The sequence below is a fragment of the Anolis carolinensis genome, chromosome 1 (genome assembly GCF_035594765.1).
Source record: "Anolis carolinensis isolate JA03-04 chromosome 1, rAnoCar3.1.pri, whole genome shotgun sequence".
In the NCBI taxonomy this organism is placed as follows: Eukaryota; Metazoa; Chordata; class Lepidosauria; order Squamata; family Dactyloidae; genus Anolis; species Anolis carolinensis.
The window spans coordinates 2,829,601-2,848,605 of NC_085841.1; the positions used below are offsets into that span (position 1 = coordinate 2,829,601).

General features: G+C 42.5%; 1 protein-coding gene across 1 annotated transcript; it reads right to left on the minus strand.

Annotated features, from left to right (window-relative positions):
- Positions 1–1,130: 1,130 nt before the first annotated feature.
- Positions 1,131–12,522, minus strand: pomc (proopiomelanocortin). Its single transcript, XM_003227906.4, has 3 exons — positions 12,332–12,522; positions 5,007–5,162; positions 1,131–2,383 (listed from the first exon to the last, which is right to left on the minus strand). The coding sequence occupies exons 2-3, from the start codon at positions 5,136–5,138 to the stop codon at positions 1,793–1,795; spliced, it is 723 nt and encodes a 240-aa protein (XP_003227954.1). The 5' UTR covers positions 5,139–5,162; positions 12,332–12,522; the 3' UTR covers positions 1,131–1,792.
- Between the last annotated feature and the right edge of the window lie 6,483 nt (positions 12,523–19,005).

Sequence of the window (19,005 nt, forward strand, 5' to 3'; positions counted from 1 at the left end):
TGTTTACCTAAGCAGTTCAAAAACAGCATAGAACTGTAAGTAGAGAAATTAGGTACAGTAGAGTCTCACTAATCCAAGCCTCGCTTATCCAAGCCTCTGGATAATCCAAGCCATTTTTGTAGTCAATGTTTCCAATATATCGTGATATTTTGGTGCTAAATTCATAAATACAGTAATTACAACATAACATTACTGCGTATTGAACTACTTTTTCTGTCAAATTTGTTGTATAACCTGATGTTTTGGTGCTTAATTTGTAAAATCATAACCTAATTTGATGCTTAATAGGCTTTTTCTTGATCAGTCCTTATAATCCAAGATATTCGCTTATCCAAGCTTCTGCCGGCCCGTTTAGCTTGGATTAGTGAGACTCTACTGTACTGCTAATTAAGCGGAGGAGGTATTTTATGACACCATAAAGGAAAAAGACCAGAAATGCCAGTGACCAAAAGGAAGGAGGAAGTTCTGATGGCTCTTTGTCATAAAGAATGGAGCAACAGCACCCCCTTGTGGCTGAATCCGAGCACAACCTCCAAGGCACCAAAGCTGGACCTCGACAACATACCTCCTTTCTGTCTGTTCTGTTCTGTTCTGTCTGTCCAAATGGCATTGAATGTTTGCAATGTATGTGTACTGTGATTCACCCAAAGTTCCCTTGGGGAGATAGGGTGGAAAATAAATAAATAAAGTGTTATTATTATTATTATTATTATTATTATTATTATTATTATTATTATTATTATATTTTTCCCCATTGTATTCCTGCCTCTGACACACAATTTTCTATTACAGAAGTAATTCCCACAATGTATAAACTTGAAATAATAAGGGCAATCTATCTGGACCCAAAACTTCATAATATTTGTGCAATTATTGAATTTTTACGCCTGGCATTTAAGTCTATGGAGTGGCAAATCTACTCCACTTTTTGACTGCCCTTTGAAAAATGTCCAGAACCTTGGACTCAGCACCTTTGAGTGTATCTTTAGAGTTAGGACTAAAACCCAGAGCGGATTCAATGCATTCCCCCCAGATCTGGGGATTCCAGACACCACTTTGTCTCACTCCTGTCTCAAGCGTCGCACTTGCAACCATCGTCACACTTTGGAAAGAAAAACTTCGGAGGCCAGTTTAGCTTGCAAAAGATGTATTGTCATTAGTCTTATTATATATCTTTGAACCCCCTTCATTTACAGTATAGTACAGCTGGTTGAAAATATGAAAATACTCTGCCTTTGCAAAAGATAGCTAGCTACCCCTTTCCATGTTGCCGCTCCAGATTTATTTTGTGCATTCAAAGCCAGGGGTGCGTCTACATTGTAGAAGGAATGCAGTTTGATATTATTTTAGCCACTATGGGAGTTGTAGTTTGACAAGGTCTTTAGCCTTCTCTGCCTGAAGGCGAAGGTACCTCACCAAATACCATTGCACTGAAGTAAAGTAGTTATAAACTGCTTTAATTCTACAGTGTAGATGCACAATCTCGGTGATGAAATGGATTTGGATCCATGGAAGTTAGTGGCAGAAATGTATCCTTCTGAGAGCACACCGCTTTAAATGCAAAGGCTCCGTAGCACTTAGCCGTGGCAGTTAAAGCGGTGTCGAACTGCATTAGTTCTGTGGTGTAGATGCACCCCAGGACACCAAACATCAAACAGCCACTCCCTCGGTTATCAAGAACAAGTAAGAACAATGTAAAGAAATGGTCTCCGTTGACAGTATCTAAATGACATTATGGGCCAGAGATATTCTACATGTGGGGTGTCTGGGCACCCCGAACCCCTTCCCGCAATTATTGGCCTTTCTTGTACGGCGTCTTGACAATGGCGTTCTTGAAAAGAGTCACTAAGGGCATGCGGCTGCGCTCGGAGGTCATGAACCCGCCGTAACGCTTCCGCTTCGGGGCTGGGGCACCCCACCGGAAGTGGTTCATCTTGTAGCCATCCTTCTTGGTCTCGTCCGGCTCCTCAGAGTGGCCCTCGGGGCTCTCCCAAGACAGGTCTCGCCGGAACTCTTGCGGGTAGGTCTCGGTGGAGGCCTCCTCTGCGCCGTTGGGGAACACCTTGACCGGCCTCCTCTTCCGGCCCACCGGCTTGCCCCAGCGGAAGTGCTCCATGGCGTAAGAGCGCTTGCCATCATCCCGCTCGAGGGAAGAGTCGCCGACCAGGTCCCCGTCCCAGGTCTCCTGGGTTTGCGAAGACGCCGGGAGGACCATGGCAGTGGAGTCTCCGTCCTCACCACTCTTGCCCAGCTTGTCCCACGGGAAATGGCTCAGGACGTACTTCTGGAGGTCATCCGAGAGGGGCTTCATGTGGCCGTGGCCGGGGTAGATTGGGGTCTCGTCAGAGAGGGAGAGCGAGTCTCGACAGGCTCGGAGGCACTCCTGGAAGGGAACGGAAGACAACAGAGAGGGAAACAGTTAGAATAGGGCCGGGCTGTGGCGCAGCTGGCTAGAAACCAGCTGCAATAAATCACTACTGACCGAGAGGTCATGAGTTCGAAGCCAGCCCGGGTCGGGTTAAGCCCCCTTTCGCACCTCAGGCTAAGTTCACCTTGCTATAGATACCCAGTCAGACACAGAGATAGTCTTTTGAGGTTTTTATTAAGCAAAGCAGGATAAAATTCAAGCAAGCAATCAAAAGGTAGTTTAAAGTTGTACTGAAAGAGTCAATAAGACCAATAAGATCACAAGGTAAAGAAATGTCCAATAATCCAAAATGCAAGGTCCATAAGTTCAAAGAGCATAGCAAGAGCAATAATCCACAAGGCAAGGTAATAGTCCATAGAGTCCAAAGAACAAGGCCCAAAAATCCAAGAACACTGACGAAGAGAACATCCACCTAGATAAAGAGAGGAATTGCTCTGACAAAGAGTGCTCTGCAAAAGCACACTTTAATAGCAACTTAGAAAGGCGTTCCTTTTCCCACAGCTAGTCTCCCTTTTGCCAAGCGCTCACTTCTACGAAACTGGGAACCCATCCAAGATAAACGGTCCTCTCTGAATAACTCATTACTTGTGCTACCGTTATCTTGCACCTGGCCTGGAGCTAAAGCGTCTCCCTCATTATTTCTCAAAGCTGAAGTTTCTCCCTCATTATTTCTCAAGGGAATGTCAGCCTGACTGTTATCTATCTCCCCTGGGGTCAGCAGTTCATCCTGCTCAAACTGAAACTGCAAATCTCCAGCCTCTGAACTAAACTGCATCTCTGAGCTGGCTTCTGCCTCAGACAGCTCTTGAATCCCAAAACCAGAATTCCCTTCATCTTCATCTTGAATCTGGCCAGCCTGTGGCTGGGTCACAACACCCCCGACCATTAAAAAGCCCAGCTTGCTGTTTACCTAAGCAGCCCGGTGGCATAGAGGATTAAAGCCTTGTAACTTGAAGGTTGGGATGCTGACCTGAAGCCTGCCAGTTTGAATCCAACCTGGGGAGAGCGCGGACGAGCTCCCTCTATCAGCTCCAGCTCCATGCGAGGACATGAGAGAAGCCTCCCACAAGGATGGTAAAAACATCAAAACATCCAGGCATCCCCTGGGCAACGTCCTTGCAGACGGCCAATTCTCTCACTCCAGAAGCGACTCAGGTTGCTCCTGACACACACACAAAAAAGCAGCCCGAAAGACAGTTGCATCTGTCAACTAGGACATTTAGGTACGCTTTATGCGGGAGGCTAATTTAACTAATTTACAGCACCATAAAACTGCCAGCAGCACGCAGAAAGGAATGAGGAAGTACAGCACTCGGTGTCACTCGTGGACGGTGAAGCAACAGCTCCCCCTGTGGCCGGAATCGAGCATACCCTCAAGGAGCTGGAAATGTTAAATTGCCTCTGTGTGTCTATACCAGGGGTTCCCAAACTAAGGCCCGGGGGCCGGATGCAGCCCTCCAAGGTTATTTACCTGGCCCCCGTCCTGATTATATTATTATCAGTTTTAATAATATAATACATTGTATATACATATAATATAGATAATAATATTATGTTATACAATATAATACTAATAATAAAACCATATAATTATATTAATTATATGTTATATATTACATATAATATTACAGTATAGAGGTATAGTTCAATATAGTAATATATAATGCTAATATTGAGCTATGCTAATAATATAATATATTGTATGTACATACAGCTGCTCTGAGTCCCCTTCGGGGTGAGAAGGGTGGGATATACATGTAGTAAATAAATAATTAATTTTAGACTTCGGACACTTTCCATTGAAATCCTGATAGGATTATGTAGGTTATTGAGCAAGCACAGCTCAAGTGGTTCCCAACTGCATTCACTCCACAGTGTAGATTCAATCCTTATTTCATCTATTTTTAATTCTGCCAATACTCTTGGGAATCGCCACTTTGGGGGCTGCATTGCTTACAAGGTGAAACTGTTCATTGTGTGATCATTTTGCCATTACAACTCGTGCAACAACCACAGTAACAAGTGGATTATGAGCTCTAAAAAGGTAAAGGTTTTCCCCTGATGTTAAGTCCAGTCGTGTCTGACTCTGGGGGTTGGTGCTCATCTCCATTTCTAAGCCAAAGAGTTGTCCGTAGACACCTCCAAGGACATGTGGCCACTGGCATGACTGCATGGAGCGCTGTTACCTTCCTGCTGGAGAAGTACCTATTGATCTACTCACATTGGCATGTTTTCGAACTGCTAGGTTGGCAGGAGCCGGAGCTAACAGCTCTAACTGCATCAATTATTTTGTACCTTGTTTCCTATTAATTGAGCTAATGAAAAATATCAGAGATAAGCCAAAATGACTATGGCCAGGCAATCCATGCAGTGAGTGGCAGCCAAATTAACCAATTGGGATGCATCTCTTTTCAAAAATATATTCCGCAAAACTACCCCTTAAAGAAGCTTATCCCTTAAGGTCTTTCAGGTGAATAGACAGAACAATTGTGATACATCAGACCTATGTCTTCAATATATACAAAGAAAGGCCATCTGCAATGTTTCCACAACAGGAATTCCTTTTTCTGCAACTTACCATCAGATCTGCCTCCGTGGCCATGTCCTGGCACCACCCGCCGTCCAAACAGGGTCCATGGTCCCCGGCCACCAAATGGAGGAACAGGACTCCAAGCATAGCCAAGAGGCCGTGGCACTGGCGGGTCAACATCTTCGGGGGGAAAGCACGGGGGCCCTGCAAAACAGAAGAGTTGGACACCATATTAAGGGCACGAGAGTGTGAAGAGGCTAAGACCGTGAGTTACAGGGATTGTCTAGGGTGTTATGACTCAGTTGGAACCTCAGATGGACTCTGATGAGGATGATGGGATTCAGGTTCAAAACCAGTTTCAGAATGTCCCTGTTGTAGAAGATGAGGAATAGAGTGTGTTGTTGATGATGTTGAAGCTAGCCAGGTGCAAATTGACTTAGAAAAGGAGGACAGTTCTCAGTCTGATAACGAGGCTAGCAAGTAGGCTGACACTAACGAGCAGGCTGACCTTGATGAAACGGGCTCCTTAGATCGAGCTGACCATTTGGAATTCAGGGTTTGGAGGAGTCTGAGAATTGCAAACAAGAGGGAGGTCAGAGGCCAGAGAAATGCTTTCATGTTGTGCAAAGGGTATTAAAGTGTTTGGAGATAAACCTTTGTCAAAGCAACTTTCGTTCAACCAAGAAGCAAGCTCTTGTTTTCCTGGATTACCTTGCAGCCTATGTGTTGATGTTCCTGGGACTTTGGCATGCTCTGATGGGACTTTGTTTATTCCTTGTGATTTCCTGAATTATTCTCTAAGGCTCTATTTTGTAACGATCTTTTGGAACTTTACTTTTGCTTTTTAAGAACTTTTTATCTTCCATTTTCTAATAAACTGAAAAGACTTCAACCTGTATGCAGTTTGGTGTATATAGCAAGGTGAAGCTATCCTGAGATACATTCACGTAGTAAATTGATAGATGCAGGGAATGCTGTGGATGTAGCATATCTTGATTTCAGTAAGACCAATGACAAGGTCCCCCTTCTTGCAAACAGAATAGTAAAATGTGGACTAGATAACACAACAGTGAGGTGGATTTGTAGTTGGTTAAGTGACCAAAGTGGTGTCAAACTGCATCTATGCTAGAGTGTAGATGCATCCTTAATCCACCGTGTTTCCACGAATATAAGACATCCCCTGAAAATAAGACCTAGTAGAGGTTTTGGTGAATTGCCAAATATAAGACATCCTCCAAAAGTAAGATCTAGGAGGAGGGAGCTGCTGCCGCAGCTGCTGAGGAAAATAGCGATGAATGAGCTTGGCAACTCCTTCCCCACAAAACTCTGCCACTTACACTGGCGACGATGCGCAGCTGCCGGAAGGGGTGACCGGATGGTTGAGGATGTAAGCGGCAGAGTTTTGTGCGGAAGGAGTTCCCAAGCTCATTCATTGCTATACTTTGTTCAGGAGCCCCAGTGGCAAAGTGTGTTAAAGCGCTGAGCTGCTGAACTTGCAGACCAAAAGGTCGCAGGTTCAAATCCCAGGAGCGGAGTGAGCACACGCTGTTAGCTCCAGCTTCTGCCAACCTAGCAGTTCCAAAACATGCCAATGTGAGTAGATCAATAGGTACCGCTCCGGCGGGAAGGTAACGGCGCTCCATGCAGTCATGCTGGCCACATGAGCTTGGAGGTGTCTACGGACAACGCTGGCTCTTCGGCTTAGAAATGGAGATGAACACCAACCCCCAGAGTCAGATATGACTGGACTTAACGTCAGGGGAAACCTTTACCTTTACCTATACTTTGTTCATTTTTAATTCCAAAACGTAATCTACTTTCTGGATAACCCTTGTATCATAACTACAAGAATGAAGACACTGAGAACTTTAGACTATTGCCACGGTCCATTCCTATTGTTGCCTCTGGGATAAATATGCCTATTTCGCATTTATATGTATGTTTGTTTGGGGTGGCAGCTTTATACTGTGTTTCCCCATAAATAAGACATCTCCTGAAAATAAGACCTAGCACATCTTTGGGAGCAAAAATTAATATAAGACACTGTCTTATTTTCGGGGAAACAGGGTAGCCAATTTTAAATGACCCTGAGAGGTAAAAGATTCTCCAGTGATGGATGACAAATTGTCATGTTCATGGATTCGTGCATTGGCGGGTTGGGCTACATGCCCTCTGGAGCCCCCTTCCCATTGTTAGATTCTGTTGTAGATCCACTGCCTTCCCTTTTCTCCTGGCGCCTTCTTTCTCCAAGCCTCCTTGTGGGAATATATGAGTCGCAAAGTGTTAATCCTTTTCCCATGATATGAAACAAAGGGGAAAAAGCCCCAAAGCGGTTCCAAATATGCGCCAGATGTGGGGCGGTGCCATGCGCTTACCCCGAGAAAGTGCTTGCCAGCGTGTTCCTATAAACTACACATGCAGACATATGTTATTTTCTCCCAATGCACAGTTCTTTGAAGCTAAATCTAAAGTCTCAAGGGGGGGAATTGATTCAGGCTGCTTTAGAGTCCCAGACCTTCTTTTCTGCATTCATTCTGCAGTTTGAGATGCATCCTCAGCCTATGCAGTCTATATGGTGGTAATGGGATTCCAGCTAATATTAACTTAGGATGCATCTGCACTGTAGAAAGAATGCAGTTTGGCACCACTTTAACTGCCCTGGCTCAATGCTACGAAAATAATGTAGTTTTTAAAATCTTTAGCTTTCTCCGCCAAATAGCACTGGTGCCTCATCAAACTACAACTCCCAGGATTCCATAGCATTGAGCCACAGCAGTTAAAGTGGTGTCAAACTGCATTATGTCTGCAGTGTATTGTACCCTTAGATTTCACTGTTCTTGGATGGAGGTGAGGGATCAATCAAGGATTTTAGTACAAACATTAAAGATGCTTTGCCCCATTCCACTAAAACCAGTTCTTACTTTAGAAAGCTCCTTTAATGTTCAGGCTAATATCTAGAGTTGATTTCTACTGATTGATATCCGTGCTTCTGTAGTTTAGACACATCTTTAAACAGCTAATTTTAAACTATAAATCTGAAACATACATTTATGGTTATGCATGCTTTGTCCAATATCATTATTGTACCCCACTTTGAGCAGTGAGGAGAGGTGGGAACAAACAAAATGTCTTTATTATTATTATTATTATTATTATTATTATTATTATTATTATTATCATCATCATCATCATCATCATCATTATCATTCTCATTCTCATTCTCATCCTGAACAAAGCTACTAGCAAAATTTAACTCCTGCTAATCCTTGAGAAAAGTAAGTTGAATATTTAATATATTAGTCCCAGCTAAAGGAGACCGATTCAGCCCATTGCTGAATACTGATCTTTTGGTCTCTTTTTAGAGATAATAATAATAATAATAATAATAATAATAATAATAATAATAACTTCCAATGAATCATTTGGGCCACATAGTTGTGCCTCTGTTTGTAGTCTGTCTGTGCGATTTTCTTACAGCAGCTGAGGATATGACCAATGGTTTCGTCAGCTTACTTGCACTGTCTGCATTTTGGGTCATCAGCTGATTTTTCAATCTTGGCCTTAATTGGCCTCAATAGACATTGACAAAATTACAATCTGCCAACTGCAAAAGGCCACCTGGCTGGGATCTGCGCACATCATCCAAAAATACATCACCCAGTCCTAGACACTTGGGAAGTATTTGACTTGTGATTTTGTGATACGAAATCCAGCATATCTATCTTGTTTGCTGTGTCATAATAATAATAATAATAATAATAATAATAATAATAATAATAATCAGACGGACTACAAGCAGAGGCTCAGATGATCCACTGGAACTTGTGCCACAAATGCCATCTGATTGTGGCAAAGAACTGGAGGTATCACAAGCTGGAAAAAGTTACAGGAAATGAACACGCCATAAAACTCTGGAACTCCAAATTCACATGGACAGGGTTTTGTAACACAAGACTCCTGACCTCACGATCATGTTAAAAAACGAAGTATGGATCATCGATGTTGCAATCCCATGTGACAACAGGATATACGAGAAGCAACTGGAAAAGCTGACGCAATATGAGGATTTAAAGATCAAACTACAAAGATTCTGGCACAAGCCAGCCAAGGGGGTCCCAGTGGTGATTGGCACACTGGGTGCAGGGCCTAAAGGCCTTGGCCTGCACTTGAACACAATCAGTGCTGATGAAATTATTATCTGTCAGCTGCAAAAGGCCACCCTACTTGGATCTGCAAGCATTATTCGCCGATACATGATATAGTCCAAGACACTTGGGAAGTATAAGAGTTCGTGGGGGTTTCTCTAGTAGAAAACTCACCAGCAGCCTATGCCATGTCCAATTTTCCTGTTTTATTAAGCTGGGTAGAAATAATATTATTATCGGTTTAAAAATTTTGGAGGCTTTTAAGCACAGGCTAGATGGCCATTTGTCGGGAGTGTTTTGATTGTGCTTTTCTTGCAGGGCAGAATGTGGTTGAACTAGATGGCCCATGAGGTCTCTTCCAACTCTATTACTCTATGATTCTATGAAGATAATAACAGGTAAATCCCATAGATTCAAGGTTAATCCCATTGATTTAGGTTAATCCCATTGATTCAATGGGTTTACTCTAGTAGTGAACTCACCAGAGTTCCAGCATCCTATGCCATGTCCAACTTTCCTGCATTATTAAGCTGGGTAGAAATAATTATAATCATAATAATCATAATAATAGGTAAATAGTTGGACATGGCATAGGATAGGATGCTGGAACTTGTAGATTCAACTTCATAAGAGAACTCACTGCAGAGTCCCAGCATCTTATGCCATGTTCAACTTTCATGCATTATTAAGCTGGGTAGAAATGATTGTAATTCTAATAATCATAATAACAGGTAAATCCCATAGATTCAATGGGGTTACTCTAGTAGAGAACTCACTGCAGAGTCCCAGCATCTTATGCCATGTTCAACTTTCGTGAGTTAAGCTGGTAGAAATGATCATAATTATAATAATAATCATAATAATAGGTAAATCCCATAGTTGGACATAGCTTAGGATAGGATGCTGGAACTCGCAGATTCGATTGGGTTATTCTAGAAGAGACCTTACTGCAGAGTCCCAGTATCCTATGCCATATCCAACTTCCCTGCGTTATTAGGCTGGATAGAAATAATAATAATAATAATAATAATAATAATAATAATAATAATAATAATAATAACAACAACAGATAAATCCTATAGATTTAATGGGGTTACTCTAGTAGAGAACTCATCTGAGTCCCAGCATCTTATGCCATGCCCAACTTTCTTTTGTTGTTAAAATGGGTAGAAATAATAATAATAATAATAATAATAATAATCATCATCATCATCATCATCATCATCATCATCATATTAACAGATAAATCCTATAGATTCAATGGGTTTACTCTAGTAGAGAACTCATCCGAGTCCCAGAATCTTATGCCATGCCCAACTTTCCTGTGTTGTTAAATTAGGTAGAAATAATAATAATAATAATAATAATAATAATAATAATAATAATAACAGGTAAATCCTATAGATTCCATGGGTTTACTCTAATAGAGAACTCATCCGAGTCCCAGCATCTTATGCCATGCCCAACTTTCCTGTGTTGTTAAAATGGGTAGAAATAATAATAATTATAATGCTCATAATAACAGGTAAATCCCATCAATTCAATGAGGTGACTCTAGTGGAGTTCCAGCATCCTATCCTATGCCCCATCCATTCAATGGGTTTACTCTAGTTAAGAACTCATCAGAGTCCCAGCATCTAATACCACGTTCAACGTCCTTGTGTTATTAAGCTGGGTAGAAATAATCATTATTATAATAATCATTGTAATAGGTAAATCCCATCCATTCAATGGGTTGACTCTAGTAGAGTTCCAGCATCCTCTCCTATGCCATGTCCAACTTTCCAAGTAGAGGAAGCTAAAATGAAAGGAAGAAGAGAAGTGAAAACCCTTAGCCAAAGAAAAGGAGGGTTGCAATGGCTCAAGTGAAAATGTTAGCAAGAAATAAACTGAAAGATGACAAGTTTAAAAAGAAAGAAGGGTGTTGAGAAAGAAGAGAAGTGAAAGCTCTTAGCCAAAGAAAGGGAGGGTTGCAATGGATCAAGTGACCCAGTTAAAAAAAGAAAGAATTGTGAAAATGAAAACTGAAGATCCTGATGAATATTCAAGAAAAAAGCAGATTGAAGTCTTGCAGGAATCTCGAATGATGATTCCAGATTGCCAACGCAGATTAGAAGCTGCACGGGCCGATCTTGTTCAACTATTAGAAAATGAAAAGGAATTGGAAGAAACTGACGAATATAAAGATGCATTCTCAGTACTGGAGTCAATAAAGTTAGATGCCTAGATTGTGTTTACACTACTTTATTGGGTCCATTTGCCACTCTTTACTAATATTTGGCCATTGCTGTATTTGTCTAGTCTTTACGTAGGATGATGTGCTAAAACTGTTTTTTATTCAATTTAAACTATTTATTTATTTATTTATTTATTTATTAGACTTGTATACCGCCACTCCCAGTTTGGCTTGGAGTGGTTTTCAGAAATAGATTAAAACAATACAATTACAGTAGAGTCTCACTTATCCAACATAAACGGGCTGGCAGAACGTTGGATAAGCGAATATGTTGGATAATAAGGAGGCATTAAGGAAAAGCCTATTAAACATCAAATTAGGTTATGATTTTACAAATGAAGCACCAAAACATCATGTTAGACAACAAATTTGGCAGAAAAAGTAGTTCAATACGCAGTAATGCTATGAGGTAATGACTGTATTTACAAATTTAGCACCAAAATATCACGATGTATTGAAAACATTGACTACAAAAATGCGTTGGATAATCCAGCACGTTGGATAAGCGAGTGTTGGATAAGTGAGATTCTACTGTACTTAATTGGGCCCATTTGCCACTCTTTACTAATATTTGGCCATGGCTGTATTTGTCTAGTCTTTACGTAGGATGATGTGCTAAAACTGTTTTTTTTATTCAATTTAAACTAATTTATTTATTTATTTATTTATTAGACTTGTATACCGCCACTCCCAGTTTGGCTCGGAGCGGTTTACAGAAATAGATTAAAACAATACAATTAGCTTTAAAATAACAAAAAAAAAAAAACAACAACAATAAAACAACAATAAAAAATTTGAAATTTGAAATTTTTGGAAACACTTTCTTGGAAGCTGTATAATCAGAATACAGACTGCAAATTAAAAAAGAAAAGAAAAGAATGAAAAAAAGAAGAAAGAAGTCTGGCAATGGATAGGTGCCTTATCCATCCAAAGGAGAGGAGATGAAAACCAGCTCAAGGCTGCAGGAGATAGAGATGAGCATCTCGCCTTACCTGGTCCGTAATGCTCCTCGGTGCCTTCTTTCTCTCTCTCTCTCCGTCTGTCTGTCTGTCTTTCTCTCTCTGCTCCTGTCTGCATCTCCACTTCTCCGCCAGCCCCTTTTTATACCAGAGCAGCCCATCTGGAGAGGCGGAAAAAGGCACAACCGGGAGGGGACACAACCAGGTGGAGGCGAAACAAAAGAGTCGGGATTAGCAGCCGCTTGACAAGGATCACATGAGATGCAACAGGAGCTGGGTGCAAAGGCACCCCAAGAATAGTTGTATGGAGAAAGAAGGGATTGACACCTTGGTGTGCAAAGGGCAGCCAGGTGAGTCTTACGTTGGAGATGGACCTTCCAGGTGATGGATGATGCAGGGATTTTGAAACAGGGTGGGGAGGGGGATTCGCCGGCGTCTCACAGATGCACACAAGATGCCAAAGCGTGTCGGACCCCCCCGGACGGGGGGGTCCGACACGCTTTGGCATCTTGTGTGCATCTGTGAGACGCCGGCGAATCCCCCTCCCCACGCAAGACAACATTTGCAGAACCGCTTTGTTCAGTTTTAAGGGCGGGAAATGTTCCCAGATGTTGGAACGTATGGCCAAGCGCATGTTCTCAGATGTGGCTTGGACCCCAGAATCCAAAGGAAGCCATACAGTTGGAAGGGCTGTGGCGCAGCTGGCTAGTAACCAGCTGCTATAAATCACTATTGACCGAGAGGTCAAGAGTTCGAAGCCCGGGTCGGGTTAAGCCTCCGACCATAAAAAAAAAAAAAAAATAGCCCCGGCTTGCTGTTGACCTAGCAGCCCTGAAAGACAGTTGCATCTGTCAAGTAGGGAAAATTTAGGTACGCTTTATGCGGGAGGCTAATTTAACTAATCTACAACACCATAAAACTGCTCATGAGGAAAAGAAGAGGAAGAACAGCCACCAATGGACAGTGAAGCAACAGCTCCCCCTGTGGCCGGAAATCGTGAAGCTGGAAAGATGTTAAAAAATGCCTCTGTGTCTGTCTAAAACTGAATGTTGTTTGTCTATTGGCATTGAATGTTTGCCATATATGTGTTCATTGTGATCCGCCCTGAGTCCCCTTCGGGGTGAGAAGGGCGGAATATAAATACTGTAAATAAAATAAAATAATAAATAAGAGACCCCAACATTTCCAACCCCAGTAAAGCCCTGCTGACAGATGGGCGTCTTGAGTTGTGTTTTGGGAAATGAATCCAGTCAGGTAGAGACGTGGACCACAGGGATAGAGAACTGCATAGCATAGAATCATAGAATCATAGAATAGTAGAGTTGGAAGAGACCTCATGGGCCATCCAGTCCAACCCCATTGTGCCAAGAAGCAGGAAAATCACATTCAAAGCACCCCCGACAGATGGCCATCCAGCCTCTGTTTCAAAGCACACTCAGGGGCAGAGAGTTCCACTGCTGAACAGCTCTCACAGTGAGAAAGTCCTTATAATAATATAATATAATAATAAAACTTTATTTATACCCCGCCACCATCTCCCCAACGGGGACTCGGGGCGGCTTACATGGGGCCATGCCCAAAACAATACAATGTAAACAGCATATAAAAGAACAGGACATCACAATACAATAAGCAATGCAATAAATAATAATATCCATTTCAAAATAAAACAAGGAGACAATGAGAACAAGGGCAGACCACATGAACATTAAGTTAAAACTCGGGGTGAGAAAGACATAAAAATGAAAACCATAAAAAATAGAATCCCAGAGTTGGGCCATCCAGTCCAACCCCATTGTGCCAAGAAGCAGGCAAATCACATTCAAAGCACCCCCGACAGATGGCCATCCGGCCTCTGTTTCAAAGCCTCCACCACACTCTGGAGCAGAGAGTTCCACTGCTGAACAACTCTCACAGTCATAGAATCATAGAATAGTAGAGTTGGAAGAGACCTCATGGGCCATCCAGTCCAACCCCATTCTGCCGAGAAGCAGGAAGATCACATACAAAGCACCCCTGACAGATGGCCTTCCGGCCTCTGTTTCAAAACCTCCACTACACTCCGGGGCAGAGAGTTCCACTGCTGAACAGCTCTTACAGTCATAGAATCATAGAATAGTAGAGTTGGAAGAGACCTCACGGGCCATCCAGTCCAACCCCATTGTGCCAAGAAGTAGGAAAATCACATTCAAAGCACCCCCGACAGATGGCCATCCAGCCTCTGCTTAAAAGCCTCCAAAGAAGGATCCTCCACCACACTCTGTGGCAGAGAGTTCCACTGCTGAACAGCTCTCACAGTGAAAAAGTTCTTCCTCATGTTCAGGTGGAATCTCCTTTCCTGAAGTTTGAAACCATTGTTCCGTGTCATAGTTTCCAGGGCAGCCGAAAATAAGCTTGCCTCCTCCTGCCTATGACTTCCCCTCACATCATGTTTCCTCTCAGCCTTCTCTTCTATAAGCTCAACATGCCCAACTCTTTAAGCCACTCCTCATGGGGCTTATTCTCCAGAACCTTGATCCTTTCAGTCACCCTCCTCTGGACACCATTCCAGCTTGTCAGCATCTCCCTTCAATTGCGGTGCCCAGAATTGGACTTTAGAATAATAGAATCCCAGAGTTGGAAGACACCACAAGGCTATCCAGTCTGCCATGTTCAGAAGACACAATCAAAGCCTTCCTGACAGATGACCATCCAGACTTCGAAGCAGTGGCATATTTAACTGTTGAACAGCTCACACCCTCTGAGGTTCTTCCTAACATTTAGATAGAATCTCTCTTTCTACTATTTGAATTCATTTCTCCATTGTGTCCCAGTCCAGAGCAGCAGAAACAAGCTTAATTCTGTTGTGTGTTTTCCGGGCTGTCTGGCCATGTTCCAGAAGCATTCTCTCCTGACGTTTCACCCACATCTATGGCAGGCATCCTCAGAGGTTGTGAGGTATATTGGAAAAACTAAACAAAGAAGGTTTATATATCTGTGGAAGATCCTGGGTGGGGAAAAGAACTCTTGTCTGTTGGATGCCAGTGTGAATGTTGTCTCTGCAGCGTAGAAAGAAGGTCAGGGAGCACAGCAGATGTGCCTTCCTGGTCCTTAGTTTTTCCAATCTCTGTGTGTCTTGGAACAATTTCTCCCCATAGAGATATTCAATGTGTTTATTTATTTATTTATTTACAGTATTTATATTCCGCCCTTCTCACCCCGAAGGGGACTCAGGACGGATTACAATGAACATATATATGGCAAACATTCAATGCAATCAGACAGACAACATACATTAGACAGACTCAGAGGCATTTTTAACATTTTTCCAGCTTCACGGTTCCGGCCACAGGGGGAGCTGTTGCTTCACCGTCCAGTAGTGGCTGTACTTCCTCATTCCTTTCCTCCTGTTTTGCTGGCAGTTTTATGGTGTTGTAAATTAGCCTCCCGCATAAAGCGTCCCTAAATTTCCCTAATTGACAGGTGCAACTGTCTTTCGGGGCTGCATAGGTCAACAGCAAGCTGGGGCTATTAATAGTCGGAGGCTTAACCCGACCCGGGCTTCGAACTCATGACCTCTCGGTCAGTAGTGATTTATAGCAGCTGGTTACTAGCCAGCTGCGCCACAGCCCGTGTTGTCAAAGGCCTTCATGGCCAGAATCACAAGCTTATCTCTCCTCGAAGTGACATCCTTTCAAATGTTTCAATATGGCTCTCATGTCTCTTTCTCTCAGCCTTCTCTTCTCCAAGCTAAACATCCTCAAGTAGCTCCTCAGAGGGATTCATACTTTCCAGATCTTTGACCATTTTCGTCTCTCTTCCAGCTTTTCTATCTCCTCCTTGTATTGCTTTGCCCAGAACTGGACAAGAGGTTTGACCAAAGAAGAAGAAGGTCAGACTATGATTTCCCTCTATTCAGATACTATCCTCATATTGATGCAGCCTAGAATCGTATTGGCCTTTTTAGCTGCTGCATCACACTATTGACTCATGTTCAGCGTGTGGTTTACTATTCCTAGATCTTTTTCTCATGGACTGTTTCCAAACAAGATGCCATCCATCCTATATCTATGTATTTCACTTTTATTGCCTAAGTGAAGTGCCATACATTTTTCCCTGTTGAAGTTCATTTTGTTAGTGTTGGCCATTCAGCTTTCCAGTTGGTTATGGTCATCTTGGGTTCTGAACCTGTCCTCTGGATTATTAGCTCTCCCTTTCAATTGGGTGCCATCTGCAAATGTGATCAGCATATTATCCTATATTCCATTGTCCAAGTCATTGATATATATGCTGAACAGCCCTGGGCCTAAGCAGAACCCTGTGGCACAAAACCCTAAGCTGAAGAAGACTCTTGTTCTACCTAGGCTTGTAATGACCACCACCTAAATTTTCTGCTCGACAGATGCAACTGTCTTTCGAGCTGTTTAGGTCAACAACGAGCTAGCCTATTAAATGGTTGTGAGCCGATCCACACTTCTATCTCATGATCTCTCGGTCAGTAGTGATTTATTGCAGCTGGTTACTAACCAGCTGTGCCACAGCCCAGCCCTACCAGCTTTGCTATAAGGTTTTGCTATCTTTGATGTCACTATCCATGGATGTTTTACATTGCTCTCCTCTGACTGGCAGCCAAGGCTACACTCCAAGATGAACTAAACAGCAAAATAAGAAATCACATTTCATTGATTAGCCCATCGGCCATATCAAAACATTTAACACATAGACATACATACAACATACAACCCGCGGTACAAAAGAAGTTAAAATAAACAAGCTGTTAACAAGATCCCGTTCAGGTCAAATATCTGCAGCACCTCCACAGTTTACCCCAATTGATTCCAAATATGCAATTCTCAGCTGTGCAAAATAAGAATAACAATGGTCAAATAGGCAGATAAAGTCATGTAAAACCGAGCTTAAACCATGCTTAAAATAGTTTTAAAACTGCAAACACTTAAAACAGATTGCTTTTATCACTTTCCACTGAACCAAATATGGCATAAATTCGAGGTGGTCTATCTTCTAGTTAGCTAGCTATCTTCTCTATTTATCTAAGCCACATATATATATATATATATATATATATATATATATATATATATATATATATATATATTAGCTGTGCCCGGCCACACGTTGCTGTGGCGAAGTACGGTGGTATGGGAAATAAAGTATTGAGGAATTGTATATTGTATATTGATAATCTTATATTATCTGCTTAGAACTGGATTATATGAGGCCCCTTCTTCACAGTTGTATAAAATGCACACTGAAGTGGATTATATGGCAGTGTGGAGTCAAGATAATCCAGTGCAAAGCAGATAATATAAGATTATAAATGGGTTATATAGCTGAGCGGAAGGGCCTTGAGTCTACACTGCCATATAATCCAGTGCAAATTAGATAATCTGTGGAAGAAGCCTAAGTGAGGCCTACATCTGCCTGTCCCCTAACTGAACCCTGGCTGTCCCTTGGCTGAGTTGGTTGCTAGGAGACCAAGTGGGCAGAGATTAGCCCTCTAAACTGGCAGCAATTGGATAAAAGCAATTATTGCTCTTCCACTAATTAGGACTTTATTTTTCTTTCCTTTTTGTTGTATCAACCTAGAGGCATGGATGATGGGTTGTGTTGTCAAATTTCGAGGTTGGGGGGCCTATAGTTTTGTTGTTTTGTGGGTCGCCGTGATGCCATCACCATCTATCTACATATCTATCTTCTATCTGTTGCATTTCTTTTTTCACTTGCCTTGCTGGGTTGTCTGAGATGAGGCAAAGGAGAAGAAATGTTTAAAATGCTCAACAGGCAAATACAATCATTTCAGACCAAGCTTCAAAGGAGTTTAAAAATGGCAGATACTAAAAACTGATTCCCTTTCTCACTTCCCACTGAATTAAATGAGGCATAAAGGGTGAGAGATGGCCCCTCATGGCCACCTCCATTTGCCATCCCCAAAATAGTCTTTTTGGAGAGGATAAACTTTCAAAATAAAACGCCAGCGTGGCTTCCATAGACAAATGCCCAGCTTGGCTGGCCTCCCTTGGGGAGTTTGGGGCCGGGGCTAATGCACATTGATGGCCTGAGCCACCTCCAGTTTTAGTGGCCTGAATCAGTCCTGGATGCTTCTTTCCTTTGACGGATGGGCCATTGGATCGTCATTACGGCCCCGTCAATTTCCATGTTAAAGTCTCCCTCGTCAGCATCAAGTCATTCCAGAGCTTTGAATGGCACCGCAAATGCTTTTATGGAGCAAAAATGGTCATGCGGATGGAGGAACTGGGGGCCAAAAAAGGGAGACAAAGTGGCTCGCTTGAGCAAATTGGCAGGTGGAAAGCACAGGTGAGTGTCTTGTAATCACATTCCCTTTCTTTCCTTTCTGTCTGGCTCCTTCTATTTGCAATCTCTGTGCCCTGGAGACTGATATTTCGGTCTGCAAGGGAGTGGGAAAATCACTGCACTTTCTCAGGAGAGATATCCCTGAGAATAAAAGCTCCGTTGTAAAACTCCAAACCGTGGTGGTGGCCCAAGAAGATCCACTGAAAACAGTGAAAGTGCAATGAAAAACTACATATCTCAGGATCATATAGCATTGAGTTACGGCAGCTCAAAGTGATGTGAAACTACATAAATTCTACTGTGTAGATCGAGGGTCCTCAAAGTACATACAGCCCATGGGGCGATTCCAGCCCACCAAAGGCCGTTTACTTGGCCCTAGCCCTAAACTTTAGGCT

Excerpts from the sequence above, each read along its gene's own strand:
- pomc (XM_003227906.4), bottom strand. The coding sequence starts at position 5,138 with ATGTTGACCCGCCAGTGCCACGGCCTCTTGGCTATGCTTGGAGTCCTG. Across the intron at positions 2,384-5,006 it reads CCACGGAGGCAGATCTGATG|GAGTGCCTCCGAGCCTGTCG; the intron begins GTAAGTTGCAGA and ends GTTCCCTTCCAG.